Source organism: Gambusia affinis, linkage group LG17 (assembly GCF_019740435.1).
Source record: "Gambusia affinis linkage group LG17, SWU_Gaff_1.0, whole genome shotgun sequence".
NCBI classification, from domain to species: Eukaryota; Metazoa; Chordata; class Actinopteri; order Cyprinodontiformes; family Poeciliidae; genus Gambusia; species Gambusia affinis.
This window is the reverse complement of record NC_057884.1, coordinates 2,531,917-2,547,856: the sequence shown is the minus strand read 5'-3', so window position 1 is coordinate 2,547,856 and position 15,940 is coordinate 2,531,917. Positions and strand designations below refer to the sequence as shown.

Below are 15,940 nucleotides of genomic sequence, written 5' to 3'. Positions count from 1 at the left end.
AAACAACAAAAAGAAGCATCTTTCAGACTATATTTTATGTCGGTATAGCTGACTTGTTTTGTTTCTTTTAGATGAGGAAAAAAAATGAATGAACTGGTCTTCAGGGACGGTGAGAATATTTGTTAAAATAAGTGCATCTTTTTTTCAGTCTGAGTAAAACAAAAGAAAGCAGTTTGAATAAAAAAAAAACAAGTTTATTTAAAGATGAGAATTTTAGAAGTGCTACGTTGCTGTACAAACACAAACTGCTTTAGAGATGGAAGGACGTGGCTCGGGTCGGTGTTGGTCTTAGAGAGTTGAGCTGATCTCTCCATTGGGCAGGCAATGTTTACCATCATCTGCTGGATCTGAGTGGTGCTGTTGGAGGAAACGGTTATATGAAACCTTTGCCGTCACGATACTCGTTCACACTTTCAAAGACCGGACTTACTCTTTCATGTCTGCGGAACATGCGACGCAACAGGCCCTGCTTCGCTTTGGGGCTCCTAGGGCCCAAGGACCAGTCCAGGTCTGGAGGTCGAGATCCCATTGGACCAAATACGTTCAGTTCTTCAAAGCATCCCGTATCTATGAGCTATGAACAAAAATGGATTAACGCTGGTTTTAGCTGTACACGGTCAGATGCTAATGGAACCTGTGGTTATAATCACTTCGTTTTGCCAGCTCCTCGGAACGCTTCCCGTGTTGAATTTGGCGTAGAACTCGCCGTCCGACTGGTTCAGAACGACTCCCCTCAGTGCGCAGAACTCCTCGATGTCCTGCACGTCATCGCAGTACACCAGTCTGGGCTAAAGGTGACGAAAACAACATACATGTATTTATTTAGTGGTTAGATTTTGATTAAAAGTTGATCTATGAACTGTTTCATATATTTGTAAGGTTGACATGGAACTGTAAATGAACACAACCTTTTATTAACCATTAAAACTGCCAACAAGAAAGAGAAGCAATCAAAACTGTAACTGGAGTTTATAAGCCTGTGAAATAACTCAGAACTAGTCCAGTTTGGATGTATTTTTTCTTTCTATTTTTCCTTCTCTCATAAAAGCTTCTGTTTATGTCTTAGAAGGAATGGAAAGCCCACGTTTGACCTGCTGTACTTTAGCAGATTGCACATAAATTTGTGGCACATTTGTATCTTTAGAAAAAAAAGTAAAACTTCCAGTATCTCACAAACGAGACATTAACATACATGGAAGAGCCTTAAGAAAAACTCATATTGCAGCAGAAAGACTTTCAGTATTCAAGATGCTGCATGAACTGACTAGTACATTACTGTGAGAAATGCTTAAAACTATTGCGATGGAATGCAAGCCTTTTGTTTGTTAACGCCAAGACAATAAATTTCCTTCATGTCCCTAAGGGGCCCCCATATGAAAAAACACTGAAGTGTGAAAAAATGCAAAAAGGAAATCAGAAAGAGAGTGAACCCTTTTTCACACCACTAGAGTTATGAAACTCAACCAGTCCACCAGTCTTACGTCTGGTTTGAAAGAAGGCTCCACCAGTCCTGCTTCCAGCATCCGGAAGTTGATCTGTCTGAAGAAGGGGTGAGACTTCACTTCTTTCCCTCCTGAGCCTTGGCAGCCCAGTCTGTGTTTTGGATCCCTGTTCAGCAACTAAAAACAAAGACAAGTCGTTTATAGTTTGGATAGTAGTCTTGAGCCCGTCGTGATGCGTGCTGAAGATAACAGCAGGAAAAGCTCTACATCTCTAAGGTTGCATTATCTACGTTAGATGAGCAGTGGGGAGTGGAACTCACAGCGCTGCAGATGTCTACGGCGTCGTTGCTGAACTTCTCGTTGTATTCCACAGTTGTTGATTTGATCCTTTTCTCCATTTCCGAGGATTTGGGGCGCTCGCCTTTGTCCCTGAAGGGAGACTTCCCCGCAATCATTTCATAAATCAGGCAGCCGAGGCCCCACCAGTCGGGACTCATGTTGTATTTCTCTTTGCTGATCACTTCAGGAGCTGTAAATAGAGAAATGCAATGGAGGAGAAAATCCTCTATACAGCAATAAACAGAATAACATAAAGAGAAGGAATGCCTTTTCAGGGATCATCAAGATTTCCCGGCTATTAATATGCAAGTCTATTAATATGCATGCCTCTATGTGACTGACATATTCAGTAGCACAATGTGCTGGCTCACTACTTGCCTCCTTAATCCTGGCCTAAAGCAGTGTAGGGAAGAGGTAGCATGCAGGTCCTATAGGTGATGACTGGCCTCTTGGTAAGTTAATGAGGAAAGGAGGCAGCTTTCATTCCACTCACATCCATCAGCGCCCAACTGTGGAACAACCTCTTAAAATGCAGGTGTGTTCTGTTTATGTGACCCCAACAACGGTGGTAACCAAAAATGATTTTTTTCAGTGTGGTTACCATCGTTGACCATGAAATAACATTGATCAAGTGGCTCATTTAAATAGACCTTAACACTCATGAGAGATACTCCGAAAATTAACCGTCATTGAAAACTATGGCAGTGGCCGACGTCATTTTGCCCATGTTGGTATATTTGATATTTTAGTTTGTTTGTTTTTTTTGGACTGTGCTCATGTCTCCCTAGAGGTCTTTGCACGATGCTTAGGAGGAGTGCAGCAAATGTCACGGGCAGACAGTAGGTGGGAGGGGTGTCCCATCAGACCAAGGATGTCGGAAGTTGTGAAGTTTTATACTTCTAAACTTGCTCAGTTGTATTTGTTTGTGCAATAACTCTTAAGAATTAAAACATACACATTTTCTTTACTTATTTGGAGACACTGTAGTTTTAATGTTTCTTAAAGTGCCAATAAAAATATTATGAAAAACAGGTTCAGGGGAATCAAACCATCAATACAACTGCTTGTGAAGTATTTATGCTGGCCTGTCACAGGTTCATTTTCAGGAGTCGGGGATGTTTAGTGTTACTGTCCATTTATCGTTATCGAGGTGAATCCTCAATATATCATGATGCAGATTTCAAGCCATAACATCAGCCCCTATTCATGAAGTACTTTTCATTGACTATTCATGGTTGAACGTGAGCATGTAGAGGGAAGAACATGTGGTCAAACTGCTTTCTGGTGTGTATGCACATGGTTTTGTAAGTCTGGATTCTTTTTTGATGTACATCATTTTTAGACTTGAAAAGTGACATTCACAGACAGTAGAGCTAGAGTTATTTGCTAGAGTTATTTGACTTGCAGCAATTGCCCCCACAAAGTAATGACCCCATGGGCTGAACACAGAAGCGCACTATACTTTAAGACGGTGTGTCTTAAAGTGTCTTAAGTATCCTAATTAAGATACTCATTAATATTAGTAAATTAATTGAGACTCCTCTTCAGTAGGAATAATACACACCCATGTAGTATAATGTGCCGACCCTGCCGTGCACCAGATCCCCGTCCTCCAGCTTCACTGCCAAGCCCAGGTCAGAGATGCGGATGTGTCCTTATTGGCACAAAGACAAAGAGAAATCCACTCAACAGGTTTAATACTCTTTTCTATTTTCCTGCACTGACGCACTTTCCCTTTCCTCATTCTTCAGAACCTGCAGAACCCGTTTCTTGGAGCTAATTTTACAACTGTCCATCATCTCACTATGTTTTTAACTGAAGTGAGACAAAGACTCCATGAGAACCAGAAACGATAGACTTTTATATAAAAAAAAAAAATTCCCTTCTCACCCACCGCGGGTGGTGATTCTTCTTCCTCTTAGCTCGGGTCCTCTACCAGAGGCCTGGGAGCTTGAGGGTTCTGCGCAGTATCTTGGCTGTGCCTAGGACTGCACATTTCTGGACTGAGATGTCTGATGTTGTTCCTGGGATCTGTTGTAGCCACTGTTCCAGTTTGGGGGATGACTGCCCCGAGGGTCCCGATGACCACAGGCACCACTGTGGTCTTCACCTTCCAGGCCCTCTCCAGTTCCTCCTTTAGGCCCTGGTATTTCTCTAGTTTCTCATGCTCCTTTTTCCTGATGTTGCAGTCACTTGGTATTGCCACATCCACCACAACGGCTTTCCTCTGTTGTTTATCCACCACGACTATGTCTGGTTGGTTCGCCCTCACCATTTTGTCTGTCTGGATCTGGAAGTCCCACAGGATCTTAGCTCGGTCATTCTCCACTACCTTCGGGGGTGTTTCCCACTTTGATCTTGGGGGTTCCAGTCCATATTCTGCACAGATGTTTCTGTACACTATGCCTGCCACTTGGTTGTGTCGTTCCATGTATTCTTTCCCTGCCAGTATCTTGCACCCTGCTGTTATGTGTTGGACTGTCTCAGGGGCCTCCTTGCACAACCTACACCTTGGGTCTTGTCTGGTGTGGTAGATCTGGGCCTCAATTGCTCTGGTGTTTAGGGCCTGTTCCTGGGCGGCCATGATGAGGGCCTCTGTGCTGTCCTTCAGTCCAGCTTTTTCCAGCCGTTGGTAGGACTTTCTGATGTCAGCCACTTCGGTTATATATATATATATATATAAAAGTCTATCGCTTCTGGTTCTCAGAAGCGATATATATACACACACATACAGGCACAAGGTGACACCTCACCTGTTTCCCACAATGTTTAACTTCCTCTTTAGATTTTGTTTCAAGGCTTGTCAAAATACCATCAAACCATTCCATTCTTGAGTTCTTGAGGTTTCATGTGAAGTCTGACAGGACTACTACTGCTTTAAATCTGATGCAAAAGCTAAAAATAGCTGCTAATAGCAACACGGTACTGGCTGGAATGTGACTTGTTAAAAGTTATTTTTGTAGACTTCAAGCCAATTACTGCACCCTCATGAGAAAAACAAACACACACTTGTTGTGGGCAGACATACCGTTGTCATCCAGGAGAATGTTTTCAGGTTTGAGGTCTCTGGAACATAAAATCACAGCGTATGAAGCAGATCCTGCTGCAGTGATGTGTTCAGATCCACGTGGAAACACACTCACCTGTAAACTATCGACTTCTGGTGGAGGTGAATTAAACCACAGCAGACTTCTGCGGCATAGAAACAAACTCTATCCATGGCTAAGCCGGGCTTTCCCATATTGTGAATGTGAAACCTCAGGTCGCCGCCACTCATCATGGTTAAAACCATGCAGAGACTATGTTTGGTCTCATAAGCATATGCAAGATTGACCTGCAAAGAAAACAGGAGATGTATGAGAGAGAAGTTTGCAAGGAGTGTAAAATGTGTTATAACGGTAAAGACAGTTATATGTTTTAACAGTATATGTTTCCCCGACTCATTGTGACTCCCAATTCAAATTTGTGAAGAAATTATGGTAATGATTCAACATTTTCATCAATTAAAATGTCTAAAGTTGCACACCACAATATGAACTCTATGTACTTTTTCATATTTTAGGGCAGGCATATATAAAAGTTTTGTCAAGAGGGTCAGAATTGTTCAGTTTAAACACTTTTGGGTGTCAAAAAACTGAGTTCCCTTTTCTGTTTGTGGTTCTGTTTATTGGCATGTGCAAAATATATGCCTGCCCTAAATATACAAATAGTTGGATATAACTATTTGTTGATTATGTGATTTGTTTGATGTAAAAAAATTCTTAAGGAAATTTATTTTCAATATGTCAAATTGTACAATTATATGGACATTGGAATCACAGCTATTGACGAAGGGTAGTGTTTCTTTCTTTCATTCTTGATTGTATTAGAATTGCTGGGTTTACATCTGTGGTTGTGTGTGCGCGTGTGTGTGTGCGTGTGTGCGTGTGCGCGTGTGTGTGTGTGTTGGTCGATGTATCAGGTTACCTCCTCGGCATCTGTGAATGCTAACATGCTAACTTTACAACAGCAGTACTGTTCTTTTTGTTGAACCCTTTGCTTCACACTGCCTCATATGAAAAGCACTGTACATATGATGTACATGCTTGTTCTGGGATGAAGGGAAAACATTTTCTCTCTTTTTTTTTTTACAGCAGTCCACAGAAAACCATCTTCAGAGCCTGGTTGTAATCTCACCACAAATCGGCTGTCCACCTCCTCCAGTAGCTCCTTTTCGTTGAGTGCCATGTGTTCTCCTTGCCATTTCTTCACATGAGTCTTTTCTAGCTTTTTGCAGGCATACATCATTCCTGTGGCTCGTACCTGAGAAGCCCAAACCTGCAGGTTGAAATGGAAATGTGATGAAGAGATTTATGTGGTAAAAAAACAAACAGATTTTCAGAAACTGCAGCAGGAAAGGCAAATCTGCTCAAAAGTGATTGTGGCATGTAAAGTCAGAATTTTCCCTTTTAGACTTGTATGGTAGTGTAGGGATCAACTTTAACCAGCCTTACCTCTCCAAAGCCTCCTTTCCCCAGTAGCCTGTACTCCCTGAAATTGTGTTTGGTGATTGGCCGCCTTAAAGAGACAAAACAAGAGAAAAAAAAAATCTTTGTGATTTTGTTTCTTATCCACTTCTTATTTCAGCAGTTTGTGGCATTAAGTCAATGATTAAACCACCTACTCCACAAACAAATAACTGGGGTGCACAGGTTGTAATTTATTGGTGTCCTAAATTGTTGAAAGAAGTCTTTGAATTCTCTCACCAATTTTTTCACCTTAGGAAAGAATCGGTGATCACTACCAGATTTTAGCTTGTACTGATTTTATTTTTGTCTGAAATGTCACTAAGTACCATGAGAATGTAAGTCAGCAACAACGGGGTGGCTACTGGGCATATGCAGACGTGACCTGGTGGTCGGGTCTGTCAGTTGTTTGACTGACAGACTGTCTCTTTCACGACAGACTAAAAGGGAACAATGGCTGATTTTCAAACCTTTGTGGAGTTTCAGATTTCAAATTGTCAAAGGATAGTTATGGATGCTTACAGGCACACTGCTGATGCTTACATAACCATATCACATAAGACTGGCAACAGTCACACATAAATAAAATGAAACTGATTACAGGCTTTGGTCGGGTCCTGAAACTGGTAAACAGACCTGGGTGGTGCACAGAGGGGAAAATGGGTGAACTACAACATAAGCTAATTTTCATCGGTAGTCCCTCTGGCAGTTGTTAAAACCAACCTAAAAATCAACAAAGTTAAAATTACACAACATTTATATTTATACAATGAAATTACAAGAAACAATATGTTTCATAAACAAAAAAAAAGAAGAACAATTTTTGATCCAATGGGTTCTAATGGAGACATTGGTGACTTAACTTAGCTAATCCCTTAATTGGCTCTTAAAGGAGTGGGCACTCACTGATAGTGACTGGAATACTGTTCCAGATGTTACCGCCACTAACTGACAGAACTGTCTGCCCAAAGGTGGTGTGTCTAAAGGGTAACCATAGACTGAATGGCTCTGCTAGAAACAGATTTCAAGATCGGTTTCATGTGTAAGTGTCTTCTAAGTGCTGATCTCCGGTCTCCCAAAATTAAGGAAATCTGGGTCGATTTCAAAGAACCATTTTTTTATGAGTATCACGTCCTCCTTCAGGTACTGATATTCATCACAACTTGTCCACTGACCTCTCCAGATGCTTCCACTGTAGAAAGCGGTCAAAGTGCATGCTGAACTGGTACTGTGTGAAGGGCTCTTGACTGAGGTATTCATGCAGAAATCTAAAAGAAGAGTTTTGAGTGTATTAGTGGTAAAACACATGCATTCTGAACACAGTGCTTTGCAAAATTATTGAAACCCCTCTATTTTTTTTCTTTTTGCTATTTGTCACATTACAGACACAAACATTTTTTATTGTTCTTGTGCAATATTCTAATGTTCTGAGACAGACAATCATCAAAATTACATGAAATAAAGGCTTAAAATATAAGTTCTCAAATGAGTGTCAAAAAATTATATTTTTTTCACAATATTCTAATTAACTTAAGATGTATCTTTACATCCTGCTGTCCTATCATCTACCAATAACTCAATTAAGTATATTGAAGTTTATGGTTATAATGTCATAAATGGAGGAGTAGAATAAAGGGTATGATTACTCATGTGAAGATCATGTATAACCAGACAGACACTTGAACTCACTCTTTGCATTTATGAAAGACGTCTTCACAGGAATCAAGCTCCAAACTATTGATGCAACTTTGTTCATGCTTTGCTAAAGACGGCACACACTGGTTGGACTGTGGAACACAGAGGAAGTTAGAAAAAAGAAAGAAAGAAAAACAGCTGCTATTTAATAAATGAACACAGAGCTGATTTATTTGTATGTACATGAACAGGGGCTTTCAGACCTGACTTCTGATAAATGTTTGGATGATGTAAAACCCAAAACTTTTCCTTTCCTCGTCTGTCTTTGTTTCAAAGGTTTCCTAAAGGAAACAAAGAGAAAAGAAAGAAAAAGGTGGATGAGAAATACAAACTTTGCCTAATTTGCTCAGGAAATGTGAAAATTAAATAAACTTATTTTTTCTTGTCATTCATAACCTTTTTATCTGAAATGAAATGTGATTTAGCATGTCAACTGTTGATGGTAAGTTGTCAAGTTTGAACGATTTACAAAAGTTTGAGCTACAACATACATTGAAAACAAGTCTTTAACGTGATTCAAAAGGACTGAGCCATTTGTAGATGAAGACAGTGAGGTGGTTTATCTGTGGGAGCATAACGTAATGCATTGAGCCTGAAAACGAATCCAGAGAAGATAAACAAAATGGTTTGAATTTAAATGAAAAATGAAAAGAAATGTTCTGTGGTTTGACAAATTTAAGACGTTAGATTCTCATTGGAAAGTGTAGGTTAACACTTATTGAACTAAAAATACAGCTGGTTGTCAGTTCTCACATGAATATGTGAATATTTCATGATAAGGAACTGAAGATTTTTTGTGGAATCCTATTTTTTTACATGGAAGACACTTTTTCCTGAAACTCTTTCAAACAAGAATTACTTATTTGTTTTTCTTCCAATTATTCTCTTATAAACATTAACATTTAGAAGGCCTGTGGAGTTGGAGGTAGAGCTCTTTATGCAGTGTTTAGAGTTTATTAGGGGTGAATTTGAACACTCCTGGGACGATTGCCAAATATTTGACATATTTTTTTCCCTTTTTAATGATTGTTTCCATTGCAAACAATAGAATTGAAATTGGCCTTGTAACCCTTCTCAGACTGAAGGGTGGTTACGGTATATACTCTCTAGGGCCATTCCTGATGTCTTACTCACTTGGCATTTTGTTAACATGCAACCTGGATGATGCAAAGCAGCACAAAACCAACAATCGATATTCATAGAAGTAGTAACAGTGACTATGATGAAGTAATCAAGTGAATTTTCTCAATGAAATATCGGGTAAGCAGTAATGATTGATCTCTACTTTGGGTTTTCTTTTGATTATGATGTAATAAAATATATTATAGGTTTTTGTACACCTTAGATTTAATTTAGACCATTATGTTAGAACCTGATGAAGACCGAATCATTAGTATTATATCCTGATATATAAAAGTTGGATTTATAGGAGGGTATACTTTCCTATACAGAACTTGAGGTTTTTCTGTGTTGTTATGCACTTGATGGGAATCTTTCTCTCATTTCATGCTTATTCAGTAGTATTTACCAGTGTTCAAGGAGGAAAGAAGAACATTTCTGATTCTAGGATGAGATCACAATTTGTTTGCCCTTTTTGTAGCATACCAAAGCATCCAGGAGCAACATGTAGTTGTGCAGGTCTGGCCGAGTCAGACAGTAGAGATGAAAGAGCTTCTTGCCAATAGGCTGATAGACACATAAATCATAGTAGTCTCGTTCTGACAGGGAGAAAAGAGAACATGATGTGATTAACAAATTAGCAGCAACTTATTGACTATTAATTTTGGCAACCCGGTTTGTGCACATCTCTGACACTTTACCCAACTTTCACCGCTAGCCTTCACCTTCAGTTGTTCTTATAACTTTACTTATTAAGGCAGAATTTTTAGTTTTTCGATCATTTTTTAAAGAATGTAAATTCTCAGAAAAGTTAAGAATGATAAAAGCCATTCCTTCTGTCAAGATTAGTAGTTAAGTAAATCCATTTATTATAAAACAATTCCATCCATCCATCCATCCATCCATCCATCCATCCATCCATTTTCTAACACCATTGTCCCTAGTGGGATTGGGAGGGTTGCTGGTGTCTATCTCCAGCTAACGTTCCAGGCGAGAGGCGGGGTCACCCTGGACAGGCTGCCAGTCTGTCGCAGTATAAAACAATTGTCTTTGCTATTTTGAACCATAAGATCAGAAACAGAAAAATGATATGAATGCTAATGTGCTGCTAATTAAAAAGTCTAAAATGTTTTTGGGATACAGAAATAAATAAATAAATCACAAATATCTTCACATGACATACCAGACACTTAAAAATTACTTAAAGGAAAAGTTGGGGTGCACTCCACCAGGACCGCAAAGCAACCTGCTAACAATAAATTAGGATTGATAAGAAGGATAGTATTAAATCTACTTTTTATGATGATGTGAATTGGAATAGATACAGTAGCTAATCAGTCCCCTTGGAATAATTTGATATTATGCTTTCACCGTTTTACTTTAACAGTGAAATAAAAACCAAAGTGTTGCACTTTTAGCATTAACTTTTAGAATGACTTTTTCTCATTATTCATTAAATATTACATTTGTTTTGCATAAATTCTGATTCATTTCTTCTGGTTTTAGTTGATCATGAGTTCTTATGGTTTTTGCAGTGTCCTCCACATCAGGGCTGCTGGCCTTTTACTTAATAGAAACTTTTCTGTTTCTTGCTTGAAAACTTTGACAGCCAATCAGATAGAACAGCATGGCAAATAAGATTTTTTTAAATTATATTTTATAATAATGATTGAAGAACACGTATACATTGTTATGATAAAAATTCTACTTAAAACGCTATGATTGTTAATTTATTAAAATCATTTCTTAAAAATTTTTCTAGATTTTTTTCTAATATCCCATATAACTCCCCCCCACCTCTCCAGAACCTCCTGGTGGCTCCCCAGGGTTCCTTGGCCCCCACTTTGAAAAATCACCCTAAGCAAATGCTAAAAATCTGAAATTCTGTTAATGTATGTAAACTTATGAACACTCTTGCAAAATTTTATTCAAACCTTAGCTTTACCTCTAACGCTTTATTGGTTTTTTCAACACTTTTAGGACAAGACTTTTGTCCTCATATTACTTCTGGTCCTTAGAAGGTTGGTGATGATACCAGGAAAAGTCCTACTGAGTTCATATAAACAAGTTTGCACACACACACTCCTACACACACCGATGGTCTTTGCTAGCTCCCTACACTCGCTGATGTGGGGAAAGCGCAGCATTTCTTTCCATCTCCAGCTCCTGCCTTTGTGTCCTCCACCTGCAGACCATCAGCAGAAGAGAAAATGAAACATTCAACTTACTGCTGACAAGTCATAAACACACACCTGCACACGCACACACGCACACACACACGCCCGCACACATCTCCCTAGACATCAAGTTTTAAACAATAGCATGCTCCTCTACAGTGAATGAACTATTATTAGCTCCAGGAACAGGTTAGTGGAGCCTGTGTGACCACATTACAAACTCTGAGGCTGTCACTCAGAGTAGGAATTTTGGTTCCTCAAGACGCATTTGTTTATCAACTCAGGATGGTCACCATGCTGCCAGTGTGTGGGTCTTGTACTTTTTTGGATTTTTATGTACAGATGTTGAAAAGGAGACACCTGGGAAAGAAATAACCTGTCACACTGCAGGGGTGGTTCTCATCAGCTTTCCAAAATGTTTCTTCAGGGAAGCAGGGATATCCTGATGTTACTTTTGGTTTCCAATAAGGATTGTGTCATTAAGGGACAAAAATTCTTTAAAAAGAACTTGCATTTTAAAAGAAAAACAACAACATATACTCAAATGGACATGTATCTGTTCTAAATAAAGAAGGATATATTTTTTTCACTTCTGTTACATCCATTTTTAAGACATACAAATGTAGGACAAACTTTAAATCCTTCTTACCTTCTCTTGCTCTAACAAGAGCGCTGTTTTGCACCATGTTATCAATGTCCATATTGGAAAGCCTGACTTAGAATATGTCCTTGGATAACTTGTCCAGAATACTGAGAAACATCGGATCTTTGCTGCAGAGGATTCAGAAATCTTGTCGACTGGAAGTGAGCTGAGACAAATGAGGCGTGCAGTCTAACCTGTTACTCAATAATAAATGGAAACACTTGTTTTGTTGTAGCGTGCTCAACGCTCAGGAACACTCCCTCATCACAGAGGAGGGACCAGTCACCTGTGAGAGTCAATGGCGAAGAAGTGTATAAGGAATTCAAGTGAGAAGAAAAAAGAAAAAAGACAGACATGTGCTGGCACTCCCGAACTCTCGGATAATTCACATTAATTCTAGAAGTGAAACTCAATAAAGTGTTCATTTAGTAAATCAAAAATGATTGCCAAAAGGAATAAATGCTTCTCTGACCTGGTGCGATCCATAAAGCTGGTCTCTATCTGAACTTTATAAAGTGTTTAAATAGAACATTGTAACATTCAAACAAATAAGTAAACTGTGGACAGAGTTGCACACTAAATGGGAAAACAGATGATCAATTTGCTATTCAAAAAATGACTCCAAAGTGAACGTTTTTCTCCATAAATCAAAAATACTTTGTATTTTCATTCATCAGCTATTTTATTAGGTATGCATTACAAATGTTACAATAAACATAGTCTCTTGTCTTGAGATCTGCTTTGATGCAGCAGGGTGCTGGACATGTTCCCTCCGAGATTTCATATTAAAATTGCAGCATCACCCAGTTGCTGCAGCTCTTTGAGCTCCAAAAGCATAATATGAGTGTCTCGTTACACCTCTACATCTCAAACTGGACTGAATACAGTTTTGCACTTTTCCCTGGACATCAAGTTAGCTCCCTAATAAACTCAATAACATTCAACCCTAATAAACTCATTTTGATGCACAAGAAACCAGTTTGAGATAATATTTGGTGCACTTTTTGGTAAATTTCTACAAAATCATCATTTTGAGGGAATTCATTCACCTTTAGAAGATGGTACAAAGCGGATACAATCAGCATCAATGTTCTGGAAGGCTGTGACATTAAACTTTTTCATCTTTGTCCAAAGTGTGCCTAGTCCCTCTAGTTTCCTCTTCAAAGTTCAAATTGTTGACTGTTCAGAGATATAACTTCATCTTGAGCCAGTCTACCTATTATCCTCTGACCTCGACCGTCAACCAGGCAATGAAACAATTTTTTTAGCATGACAATCTTTAAGAGTCAGATCTAATTGCTTATTTGACTTTTATTTTCTCTCTGGGAGTGTTTCTGTAAACCTGAATGCTGGTTGTATGTGAACATTGTTGAAGATCAGCAGTCTGAAATACTCAGACCAGCCAATCTGGCAGTTAGATCCCACATAGTAAATAACAGGAGCCATCATTATAATGATAGCTCACAAAGATAGGTAGGTCCAAAGGCATCCTAGAAACAGAATCAGCTCCTACAGCGCCCTCTTCTGTACAGCTATAAAGATGCCCCAACACAGAGATGGAGTACCTTTTTAAGTAGAGGAAAAGGACAACTTCTGTGACTTTGCTGAATGATTCATGCATCAAGAAGTGGGAGAGTGCCTGTTTATTTTTTATTTTTTTTTAACCTTTTTTAAAGGAACTTTTAAAAAAGCAAATGATTGATTTGCTTTTATAAATCAATCATAAGAAACGTTTTCTTTTATGCTATTTAATATGCAATAGCAAATACACTATTACTTTGGCAGCAGAAGTAGGAACGATTGCTGCTTATTTTAGTTTAAATTTTGCTTATTTTAGTTTAAATTTTAACTTCATTTTATTTCTAAATACTGTACACTGAAAATGTGGTAAGCTAGCTTTCTGTTTTCTTGCACCAGCCCATGTCTGTCATGCACTCATCAAACGTTTCCCAATGAGATAATAAAAGTAGCACCATGCATTGTGTTTCATTGATTTGGTGAACAAGAAAACAGATTCTGGAGTCTAAAACAGTGAGTGAACTCTGCCCTCTGGTAGACATATTGCATTATTACATTATCTCATTAACCATGTGTGCGTTTGAACTCTGAAATAAAGCTTAAATTCCTTTCTATATTCACATAATGCAAGAAAAATGTACCTCAGTTGTTACTGCAGAAGGGCCAACATGACTTAAATATCTCCTAATGCACTTTGTGATATTCTTGCTGCTGCAATTCCACCTTCTCCTCACAGATGAACAGGTTGTGTAGAATTCCTCCATAGTAGAAAGTGTCTCCTTTAACAGCATGGATGCCTCATGAACTGATTCTAGTGTACAAACTATCTATGCCCATCCCTACCTGATTTAAAATAAAAACATTGCTTGAGATAAAGAAACTTTATATCAGTTTCTGTTTGATTTGTTTGACAAACAGCTGTAACAAAAAAATCTGCAGATGGTTTCACTAAATTATAACTATTACAGTTTTTAAGACCATCATGGGGCTGATTTCATTGGCATTAAAAAAGAGGAACTCTAGTCCTGTGATGAAGTGAAGATGACTGACCAACGTGTTCAGCAGAAACGGCTTTAAGCTGAGGTTGAGGTTTATTTTTTATCCTGGCACGGTTTGTTTACATTCACACCTGACACATACAGGAGCACCACAGTAAATTAGCATCAAAAGTTTAATCATTCCAGTAACCCAGTAACCTTTACAATGAACTTAATCCGAGATTTACCAGCAGTAATTTGTGTTCTGGAGGAAATCTTTGGAGATTTATTTATTTTTGGAAACTTCCTCATTTCTCCAAATGACATATCAGCAGTTAGGAAGGAAAGTGAGTGAGGGAAAAATCTCAAGTTCCATTTTTGAACACGCATGAATACAATTACTGCTTTTGACAGCTGAATTCATTTGAGGACAGATTTCACAGAGCAGTCAGATGAGCAGCTCTGGTGGCTGCCTGGTCTGAGAGCTTAAACAAAAATTATGTTATTCGATCATGTGAACAATAAAAAGGAGAGAGTCTCTTCATTCAGATCCATGGAAACCAAGACTAAAGAAATTATGGCAGTGAATGTCAAATAGTTCCAGTTCTTTAAAAAATAGATTTCATTTCCTGGGGCTAAAGAATCTATCATGTTTCCTCTTTATAAAAAAATATTTCACAGGAAGTATGATTACCAAGTGTAACAAACCAAACTTGGAATTGAATGAAATCAGGCGAACCACAAGCCTTTTTGCTGCAACACAAAAACATTGCCTAAGGAGGGATTACAGATGCAATGATTTTACATAAAGTACAAATATTTAGCTGATGCCGTACAGATCTAAGGTCCTGCTTGTACCTTAATTGAATAAACTGTGAATCTACAATTCAAGAAACCTTTGGGGCTTTCTTTTACAAACCACAAGCTGCCTTAACGCGTCATAACATAGCAGCAACCAATCAACACTTCACGAGTGCAGACTGGCTCGTGAAGTGCCAGATTCTTTCAAATTCCGGAGAAAAGTTTGCCTAGTTTGAAAGTTTTTCTCACTTCTTTGGCCGACATTGTTAAAACTGCGTACAGAATTTTAAAACTGCACATCGTTCACATCTTTGCCTTCTGTTCGCTGATTGGTCCGGTTGAAATTCTACCGGAGGAATCGAGTTCAATTGGACAAAGCCCAGATGAAGCAGTGAAGGGAGATCATAATGAAGTGCAATTACGTAAAAATTTAATGACCAGGCTAGTGTGGGCACCTTTCGAGGTACCCTCTGCCTGGTTCCAACGCAGAGGGTTGTGTTGGAACCATGGCTTTCCAACACGACCCTCTGTAGCACAGATTGTGTTTGGGGAACAAGAAAATATATATATATATATATATATATATATATATATATATATATATATATTCAGCAGGAGTGTTTTCTCAACGTGGCTTTGACAGAGTTTCCATGGCGACGCTGGCTGATGCAGAGCAGCAACATGAAACACAAAAATAAAGATGTAGTTCCAGATGCTCCTTTAA

The 15,940-nt window shown here is 38.6% G+C and overlaps 1 protein-coding gene across 1 annotated transcript; it reads right to left on the bottom strand.

Moving 5' to 3' along the window:
- Positions 1–172: 172 nt before the first annotated feature.
- On the bottom strand, positions 173–12,085 carry LOC122819251 (G protein-coupled receptor kinase 6-like). Its single transcript, XM_044095828.1, has 16 exons — positions 11,927–12,085; positions 11,196–11,285; positions 9,587–9,699; positions 8,185–8,262; positions 7,976–8,073; positions 7,462–7,554; positions 6,275–6,338; positions 5,958–6,098; positions 4,925–5,115; positions 4,810–4,847; positions 3,346–3,435; positions 1,763–1,971; positions 1,482–1,619; positions 651–788; positions 431–574; positions 173–357 (listed from the first exon to the last, which is right to left on the bottom strand). Exons 1-16 carry the CDS (start codon positions 11,976–11,978, stop codon positions 289–291), a joined length of 1,746 nt encoding a protein of 581 aa, XP_043951763.1. The 5' UTR covers positions 11,979–12,085; the 3' UTR covers positions 173–288.
- Between the last annotated feature and the right edge of the window lie 3,855 nt (positions 12,086–15,940).

What these genes read in the sequence shown, in the direction of transcription:
- LOC122819251 (XM_044095828.1), bottom strand. Translation starts at nt 11,978, where the DNA reads ATGGACATTGATAACATGGTGCAAAACAGCGCTCTTGTTAGAGCAAGA. An exon ending in AAACATTTATCAGAAGTCAG is followed by an intron (nt 8,074 to 8,184) that starts GTCTGAAAGCCC and finishes TGTGTTCCACAG; the next exon opens with TCCAACCAGTGTGTGCCGTC. An exon ending in CGGCACATTATACTACATGG is followed by an intron (nt 1,972 to 3,345) that starts GTGTGTATTATT and finishes CTCTATTTACAG; the next exon opens with CTCCTGAAGTGATCAGCAAA.